Source organism: Mus caroli, chromosome 6 (genome assembly GCF_900094665.2).
Source record: "Mus caroli chromosome 6, CAROLI_EIJ_v1.1, whole genome shotgun sequence".
In the NCBI taxonomy this organism is placed as follows: domain Eukaryota; kingdom Metazoa; phylum Chordata; class Mammalia; order Rodentia; family Muridae; genus Mus; species Mus caroli.
In genome coordinates this window covers 29,567,969-29,578,100 of record NC_034575.1, presented here as the reverse complement: position 1 = coordinate 29,578,100, position 10,132 = coordinate 29,567,969, and the positions used below count along the sequence as shown (strand labels likewise).

Genomic DNA, 10,132 nt, shown 5'->3' with positions numbered 1-10,132 from the left:
TGTCCTGGAACTCACTCTGTAGACCAGGCTGGCCTCGAACTCAGAAATCCGCCTGCCTCTGCCTCCCAAGTGCTGGGATTAAAGGCATGCACCACCACGCTCGGCTGTTTTTTAAAGAGCTATTTATTTTTATATGTGTATTTGAGTGCCTGTGTGTATATATACACTTTGTGCATGTCTAGGTCCATGGAAGCCAGAAGAGGGTATTGTATCCTTTGGAACTAGGGTTACAGGTGGTTGTTAGCTACCCAGTGTGGGTGCTGGAAATTGAATAGGGGTTCTCTGCGAGAACAGCTGAGTGTTCTTAGCTACTAAGACATCTCTCCATCCACACTTACTTTTGAGACATGTTTTACAGTGTAGCTCAGACTGGCTTTGACCTTGCTATCCTCTCACTCAGCCTCCTGAGTGCTAAGATACAGGCAGGAGCCATCAACACCAGCTGAACGTAGAAACTTTTATAAAGATATATATTGAAAAACTTAAGGCAACCACACAAAACCAAAACAGGTATATGTACATAAGTAGCTTGGATAAATAGAGCCAAATATATGCCAATTAATCTCAAAAGATAAAACATAGTAAAAATAAAAAATAATCATGAAAAATACAACACAGCAAGATGGTAGGTATTGATCCAATTGCATCAAAAACTATATTGACTGTAGTAATTTAAAAACAGATCTTCAAACTATGTAAAAAGCAAACCACAGATATATGCCTGTATGTACCCAAATAAAAAATAAAGGAAGAAATCATACTCAAAATAAAATTATGGGGCCAGGCATGATGGTTCATGCCTTTAATCCCAGCAATTGGAGAACAGAGGCAGATGAAAATTTTTGATTTTGAGGCCAGCCTGGTGTACACAGTGAATTACAGGTTAGCTAGTGTTAAATAGTAAGACCTTGCCGCAAACAAAACAACAAACATTTTCAATGATGGGAAAAGATATAGTATTTAAAAAAGAAAGCTTAAATGGCTGTTATATTATCAAAGTATCCTGCTATGGATGAAGCTACACCATCAGGTCAATATATCAACAGCACAGAACAAATTGCCTAGAAACAGATTGATCACCTCAGTGATTGGATATATGTAAATATGTGATTTCTGGGGTTGTCTGATTGACTGACTGTAGAGAAACAGTCCGTGTAAATGTTCTTTGGCATGCTTGCTTGCCTTCTCAATATGCATGCCCCTGAAGCTATTTTAATATATAGAAACAATAAGACCCCAGGCTCTGACGATGGAATACTCCTAAGGGACAGGTTAGGAGCCTGGCCCAGACTTCTGCTGAGCTTTAGCATGCAGTGTCATAAAGGCAGATAAGGCTTTTTCATTTGTAGAGTTCTCAGAGTATCAATGCTGATCTTATGGTTAAAAACTCTTTCCTGGAATATAATCTTGGATCTTATTGTCAATGTGGACTATATTCTTTTCTTTCAAAGATGGTAACATAAAAAAAAAATCACCAGACAAGGATGAAATCAATGGAAAATCATCTGACTGACCTTTACAAAGGTGATCTGCAGATAGAGAATAATAATTTTGCAGGTAACATTACCAGATTTATATTTGAAAACATACAAAACATTCTACATTTAACTCTCTATTTTAATGAACAGCATATTTTAAAGATGTCTTCAATAACTCAGATAGCACTAAACACTTGAATTGATATGTAGCCATCCTTTTTAAGGCAACAGGAACTTCCTAGTTACTTGGAAGTCCCTTGATAGATAAGAAAACAAGCCTAACTAAGACATCAAACCAGACACCAATCATATTTTACAGCAATGTTTTAGAGTGTATGCTCACCATCTTCAGCTAAATAAACCACAGTCTCTTCCTTGGAGTTTGGGTAGACAGGTTCTATTTCCATGCCCGTCGGGACATACACTGGCTCAGGGACAAAAGGAGTCCATTCTGGAAAAAAGAAGGGGGCATTGTTTAAATATGACTTCAAATAGATTATTAACATATGCTCTCAAATCACTAAATGATATATACATAGCCTAACATTTAATGTTTTATGTAGAGCTACAGTTTTACCAAGGATTGTTGACAAGTAATAACATTTTCACACTGTAACACAACTCATGGCTGGATGTTCTGTATCACTATTTCAGTACCAGTTATTTTATGTTCATAAGCTCTACAGTACAGTTTCTATTTCTCTCGTCCTTCATTCCGTTTTTATCCCATCTCTGAGTATATTGCTCATTCCACTTTTTGCTTTCTGCTTTGTCTGCAGCCTTTTGCTTGGTAATTCCTTAATCTTATAAACATATTTATGGTTTTTCTCTCTCCGGAAAGGGTGAATATTCTTAGACAAATTTTTGTGGGGATTAAACTGACTCTATAGATTACTTTGGGGATAACTGATGATTTTCAGAGAATGAGCCTTCCAAATTATGAATACACTATCTCTCTCCATATTAGTTACCTTTTAGTTTCTGTGATCCAAAGGCTGTGAGAAACTTAAAAGGATTTCTTTGGGTGTGGTTTCAGTGTGTTCATCCATCGTGGCGGGGAAGGCACTGTCTGTAGAACAGCTCACTTCATATCACTGAGAACCACGGATCAGAGAAGAGACACTGGTGCTCAGCATGCTCCTTCCTTTATTTTATCCAGTTCAAAAGCTCATGCCATGGTGCTATCTACCTTAGGTGGGTCTTTCCAGGCTCAGTCAGTCCCTTCTGAAAATACCCTCTATTTCCTTAAATCTTTAAAATATCTGTATTGTTAATGCTTTATGGTTATATAGAAGACTTCTATGTCCTTTGTCAGATTTATTCCTAGGTGTGTTGTTTTCTAACTTATTTTGAAGCAATTGGATATATAACTTATTTTGAAATAATATGGAAAATGTGCCAGAATTGTTTCCCCAAAATACTTAGCAATGTACTAAATTCTTATTACATTCTTATTAAATTTAGTACTAAATTCTTTCCAAATACTTGTGCACTTCCAATAAAGAAGAAATCCTCCTCGATAGCCATTAATACAACCATCAGTATTATTAATTTTAGTTTGTTACTATTGTATAATCCTTAGGGTCCCAACAGAGATTTTTGTCAGTTGTAGCAGAAGCAAAAGGAATCACTTTAGAATTGCACATTGCACTTAATTATGTTTTTATTTGTCATTTAAAATCTTGAAATACAGTCCCACTCTGTATTTCAGGCTGACTTTGAACTTAAGGCTCTTCCTTTCCTACCTCCTGATGCTGCAATTATAGGTCAGTGCCACCACAATGGACCTCATGCTGTGTATTTATCATCTTTCAATCTGGAACAGTTTTTTTAGTAATTACATGAGTTTGACAGTTCTGAAAAGTATAGTCATACTTCCAATTTCAGCTAAGAGATGTGTAGAATAAAGACAGAATATCACCCTTGCCCTTACAATAAAAACAAACTAGAGGAATCCCAAATTTATAGACTTTACTGCAGTTGCAGCCTGAAGTTTCAGGCTACCTAGGTATTCCAAAATCTAGAAAAACACAGGTGGGCATTTAAAAGATAAAAGCAGACTCAGAGCACCTGCCTGTCTAAATGCAGCTGACTCCATGGACTGTTAAAAGGGCATGCATGGCCACAGACTTTTTTTGTTTTGTTTTGTTTTTTTGAGACAGGGTTTCTCTGCATAGTCCTGGCTGTTCTGGAACTCACTTTGTAGACCAGGCTGGCCTTGAACTCAGAAATCCACCTGCTTCTGCCTCCCAAGTGCTGGGATTAAAGGTGTGTGCCACCATGCCTGGCTGGTCACAGGCTTTTAATGTAAATCATGTTTTGGTATTATATCTAGAATCCATTTTTTCCCCTTTATGTTTCTTCATATAGCCTTAAAATTTTGGCTCTTATATTTAGATTTTGATACAATTTATTACTTGGTGTTAGGTGATAAGGGTCAAGTTTCATTATTCTGCAGGTAGTTTATCCAGTTGTCTCAGCACACTTGTTAAGATTACTCTCTTACTGAATAGTTTTGTGACCACTGACGTGTAGGTTTATTCTGTTTCTGCTTGTTTTCTTTTGAGGACAGGGTTTTCTGTGTGGCCCTGGCTGTCCTGAAATGTGCTCTGTAGATCAGCCTGGCCTTGAACTCAGGGATATGCCTGTCTCTGCCTCTTGAGTGCTGGTATTAAAGGCATGTTCCACCATGCACACTCAGCAATTCTGTACTTTTAATTTTATCCACTTTCTGTCACATATCCCAATGATAAAATAGTTCCAAACTGTTAAACTGTTAGTTTAAATAAAATTTGAAAGTCCTCAATTTGGTTTTCCAAGTTTTATTTTGCTTTTTGCTATTTAATGTTTGTTGAGTTTCCACATAAATTTTAGGACCAATATGTTAAGTTTTACAAAGCAATTAGTTGGTATTCTAATGAGAAATGAATTGTTCCTATTTGATTTCTGCTGTTGTGATAAAGCACCGACTCTTAGTAGAGGAAAGGTGTACTTATCTTACAGTTCCAGAGTTCCAGGTTATCATAAGTCTATCACTGAGGAGAAGATGAAGCAGGAACTTAGGTGGCTAGTCACATCATTTCCACATCAAGAGCAGAGAGGAATGAACACATGGATGCTGCTTACTTTCCAGGTTGCTTATGCTCAGCTAGCTTTCTTCACTTATAGCCCAGAGAATGGTGCTGTCCATAGTAGGTTGGGTCTTCCCACATGAGCCAATTATCAGACTCCTACAGTTGTTGACTGATCTAGGCAATTCCTCCACTGAGGTTCTCTTTTATTTTTTGATGCTACTTTAAGTGGAATTATTTTCTTAAGTTCCTTTTTTTTATGGTGTTCTATCTGAAGACCCAGCTATACCACTCTTGGGCATTTACCCAAAAGATACCCCACCATGCCACAGGGGCACATGTTCCACTATGTTCATAGAAGCCTTATTTGTGATAGCCAGAAGCTGTAAATAACCCAGCTGTCCCACAACAGAAGAATGGATACAGAAAATATTGTTCATTTACACAATGGAATATTACTCAGCTATTAAGAATGAGGACATCCTGAGTTTTGCAGGCAAATGGATGGAACTAGAAAATACCCTGAGTGAGGTAACTCAGACCCAAAAGGATGTCCATGGTATGTACTCACTTAAGTGGATATTAGTCAAAAAATATGGAATTCCCAGGATACACCACAGGACTCAAGAAGACAAGCCTGAAGGACCCAAGTGAGAATGCCTCAATCCCACTTGGCAGGGAGAAGCAATCAATCACAGGAGAGAGGGAGGGACCTGGGTGAGAAAGGTGACAGGGAGAGGGGAACATGATCAGGTATTAGGGGGTGGGGTGGGTAGGACTGAAGCCCCAAGGGCCAGCAAAAAGAATTGGATTGAAATAGGCAACTTTGGAAGGTTGGTGGGGGAACCTTCTAGAATGTATCAGAGACCTGGGAGGAGAGACTCTCAGGACTCAAAGGGAGGGACCTTAGATGAAATGTCCTTCAGTGGGGAGAGGAAATTTGTAGAGTTCACCTCTAGTAGAAAGATAGGGCATTAAGTGGAGGGACGGGGTTGCCATCCCACAGTCAAAAACTCTGACCCAGAATTGTCCCTGTCTGAACTAACTGCAGAGACAAAAATGGAGAGGAGCCTAAGGGAAAGGAGGTCCAGTGACACTATCACTGATGCTATGATGTGCTTACAAACAGGGGCCTATCATGATTGCCCAATAAGCAGCTCAAAGAGTCAAATGCAGATATTTACACCCAACCAATGGACAGAAGCTGCTGACCCCTGTGGTTGAATTAGGGAAAGGCTGGAAGAAGCTGAGGAGGAGGATGATCCTATAGGAAGGCCAGCAGTCTCAACTACCCTGGACCCCCAGGATCTCTCAGACACTGAGCCACCAACCAAGCAGCATATACCAGCTAATCTGAGGCCCCCAACACATTTACAGCAGAGGACTGCCAGGTCTTGACTCAGTGAGAGAAGATGTACCTAACTTTCAAGAGACTGAAAGCCCCAGGGAGTGGCTAATTCTCAAGAGACTGGAAGCCCCAGGGAGTGGGGGCATCCTCTTAGAGATGGGGTAGGGGGTGGAGGAGGTATGGCATGTCGAACAGTCAGAGGGTGGACCAGGAGGGGGATAAAGTCTGGACTGAAGAGACTAAAGAATAAATTTTGAAAAATGAATTTGGAAGCCTCAACAACAAAGTAGATTGAGAATACAGAATTGCATCCCTTCTGCCTGTTCTGTCTATATTTGTATCAGTATCTGCACTTCTATCCCTGTCTACACCTCTATCATCTTTATAGCTCTATCCAAATTTTCAATTTTCCAAGTACCTTTTAAAAAAAGATCATTTTCCCCACTTCAGTGTGTTTTTGGTGCCTTTGCTAAAAACAAACAAACAAACAAAAAGAAAAAACCAAGCCCCCTCAAGTAGGCTGTAAATAGATGGCTTTCTGGATCAGCTCAGTTTCCCCCAGTCTGTGTCTGACTCTGACAGCACTATCCAGTCTGTACTGCAGTGATCAAGCTCAGGACCTGCACAGGCATGTGAGCTGCTTCCCAGTTCTACCATGTTGTTTTATTTACTGTAACCTCAGAGTTTATTTTGAAATCAAGTTTTGTAATATTTTTAAGCTCTGCTCTGAAACCCATTAAGAAGGTACCAACTAAATTATGGTTCATTTACTTAATGGAAGCTAATATAATAATAATAAAAAATGGTGTACATGAACTAATATGGAAAGACTTTCACAACAGACAACTGTATATACAACTAGGCCTGGGAAAAGTTCTATTTTTATCTACATGGTAGACTGGATGTCTAGCTTTGCTCTTGGCTAATAAAAGGATAGTAAGATTAGTAGATGAACTGTTTAAGGTTTTAGACTGCCCTGGTAACCCTAAAAACTTTATTAACATATGCCCTTCATTTGGCAGTACAGTTAACCAAGCTGTTTTAACGTCATGATAGCAGAAGCAGAAAAACTTAGTTTCTGAGGAAGAGAGATTCACTGCAAGAAATTAATGTTTTAACCAAAAGAAGTCAAGTGTGTGTGTGTGTTGCATGTGCACATGCACATATACATAAGTGTGAATTAAGACTCTAGGAAGCTTGTACCTGGATGTCTTCTAGGCTGCAGCATTTTCCAGAGGCTCTTTGTTTTTGTTGTACCCTTCCTCTGCCTTTAAATAAAAGTGATCTACAAGCAGAGCTCTGATTAGTCTTGTACACCCTGTCAAGTATTTAAACTTATTTTAAAGAGCATTTCCAAAGGAATGTACAAAACCATGGAAAACAGACTTTCTGAAATAGTAGCAAGTAGGGAAAATTGTCAAAGACACCTGGGAACAAATTTCAATTCTTCCTGCATAAACTTCAATTCTTCCTGTGTGGATGTTGCAGTTTAATAACCTGTAAAGTCTTCACATATTGCAGGACACAGACTGAACAACAACATGGCACAGCCCCCAAATAAAGCTCTCAAGATGCACAAGTTGTCACTAGTAGCTTTGAAGCTTCCCTCATGACTGGAGATCTTGGGAAACCAATGCTGGGAAAGGCTACAACTGCACTTGTACCATGGAACACACACACCTTCAATCAGGATGGAAGCTGGGCTCACAAAGCTCAAATTCTACTTAACATGTAAGAAACCTGATATATGGCACCAGAGAATTCAGCTATTCCTAACAACAGGAGTTTGGTAAGAAAATATATTTAGAATTATTAGAAGCCAGAAATATAACTGTTCTAATCTGAAAGCATAAAACTGGAAGTATTATAAAGTAACCAGAATGTAGAGACTTTGTTCATCTTGAGGCACTGATGTTAATCACTAAGGACCAAATAAAGGTTGAGAATGAGTGCTAGAAACGCAAGAACAGGATGCACCAAGGATGCGAAAGTGAGCTGTCCAGCTAGAGAGAGGCAAAGTTGCTAAGTGGAACCAGCAGAGGGTAGAGGAACCGTGGGAAGCAGTGATACACTGAGGCGTTATTTCCCTCTTCTCTTTGCGTCTTCCCTCTGTCTCATACTCTCACCATTCTCATAGGCCACAGGAGAAGCAGGAGGGGTGTTTCTTCTCCACTTCATTTCCCTTCTCACTGATACAGCTACAAAAATTCGGTTATGAAACAGAAGCAGAGCATAAAAACAATTTCATGAACAAAAAGAAGGGAACTATTAGAGGAGACGAAGGATGACAGAATTGAAAGGCAAGCAGGGGACACCCTGAACTACGAGAAATAAACACTGACGACATGTCTGTAAATAAGTCGTGCTTGTAAGCACAGGTTTTTTTTTTTTTTTTTTTTTTTAGCATTTGTTAAATTACTTTTTTTCTTCTCTTTTATTGGATATTTCTTTATTTACATTTCAAATGTTAACCCCTTTTTTGGCTCTACTCTCCAAAGCCCCCCCATTCCATCCCTTCCTCCCCCCTGCTTCCAAGAGGGTGTTCCCCCATCCCCCCACCCACTCCTGATGAATTCTTAATGTATTTCTAGACCTAAAATTTGGAAGTTGGGAGAAAATTTTGCATTCTTCTCTCTAAGCAAAACCACTATTGCTCTTGCTTCTGTGTCCCCCCTCTGTTGACTACTTGTCTTGCTATGATACTTATATATCTAGAACAGAATAACGTAAGAAGAAAAGTTAGTTTTTAAGACCTCCCTGAGTGGCATTTAATTTCAGTAGGCTCTGTAATAAGTACAGATTGCTTTTGATTTATCCAATCACAAGTATTTTATTAGAGTTCTACATGGTAATAGCATATGTGGGCTCTACAGTCAACAATGGAGGAATAGCAGCAGAAGGTATAGAGCAGTGGGGATGTCTGTGACCGTCTTTACATGCACTGTCTTTGACTACAGACAAGTCTATGAGCTCTTTCTAGGACAGTAGAAAACAAATATAAGAATGCACACAAAGAAACAGCACCAAAACTCCACTTTACACAGGTCTTCCGCAGTCCATCAATGTCTACTGAAGAAAACAAACAGTAAGTGGTAAAGAAAAAGGCAGACACAAAGGGACTGAAGAAAATAGACTGGGGACCAGGGTGGGAGAGCAGAAATGAGTGCAATTGTAGTTCATGAGTACTCTGACACATTGCCATAGTCCCAGAACATCTGGATATGATAGTCATGTCTTTTGAAATTGTCTAAAACTAGTATAGATATAGGATTTTTGTTTATTTGAAACAGGTTCTGGTGATATACAGCCCAGAGTAGCTTGAACTTGCAATCCTCTGACTCAGCCTCCTGTGTGCTAGAATAACAGATATGTGTCACTATGCCCAGCTCTGACATACATTTTAAATCTTTCTAGTTAAGAACAGTGAAGTGTGAGTAATCTGAGTTGAAATGTCCACAAGTATAAAATGCATACCAGATTTAGATGACTTTGTGCAAAAAGAAAGTGAAATATTTTTGATATAGTTTAATTAAGTACAACATATTTGAAAATTAATTCCACTTTTAAACTTATATAGCTAGTAGGAAATTTTTATTTATACATGTGGTTTATATTATACTTCTGGAATGCAGTTGTTATATCATTTGTGTCTTCATTAACATCAAGATTGATAAGTTTGCTAATGTCTGAATCCCCAAAACTTCTAAAAACATACCAATATGCTGGACTTTTTCATCAATGACCTCACAGTGGTATGGCCACCGTGTTGGGCTCAGTGGACCAGAAGAAGAGACACCATATAAATCTCGTGGTCCGCGAAGGCGTGGTACCCATCTTCCTAGCTGATACTCCAATAAAATTTGTGTAGTCCGAGGGAAGAATGGGTCACCAACAGAATCAGCTGAAAAAATATTCAAATACAGTCATGAGTGACCAGAAGGAAAACACCAATTCCTACATGAAACGTATAGTTCTTTTCCTTTTAACCTACTTAATTTATGCATATTTATAGATATCATTTTAAGTATTTAATAATTCAGGATATAAGAACTATCTAAATGAAATTTTGTATCAACTGATCTTCATAATAGCTAGGAATGTTTGTTAACCTATGTAATACTATTTTACAATGATTTCTTTTTTTTTTTTTTTAATATTTTTATTACATATTTTCCTCAATTACATTTCCAATACTATCCCAAAAGTCCCCCATAGCGCCCCCCACTTCCCTACCC

General features: G+C 38.6%; 1 protein-coding gene across 14 annotated transcripts in view; it reads right to left on the bottom strand.

Annotated features, from left to right (window-relative positions):
- The window catches only part of Agbl3 (ATP/GTP binding protein like 3), an 83,237-nt gene that overhangs the window by 68,553 nt on the left and 4,552 nt on the right, over positions 1 to 10,132 (bottom strand). For 13 of the 14 annotated variants that reach the window (XR_003836920.1, XM_021164428.2, XM_021164429.2 and 10 more), the window contains exons 4-5: positions 9,613 to 9,798; positions 1,822 to 1,929 (exon numbers count right to left, since the gene is read on the bottom strand). Coding sequence is in view for 13 of the 14 variants with exons in the window: in XM_021164428.2 (XP_021020087.1) it covers positions 1,822 to 1,929; positions 9,613 to 9,798 (294 nt within the window). In the remaining variant the exon portion in view is untranslated. Of the gene's footprint in view, positions 1 to 1,821; positions 1,930 to 8,581; positions 8,967 to 9,612; positions 9,799 to 10,132 lie in introns of those variants that run through there. The other variant, XM_029478395.1, reaches the window with a different exon arrangement.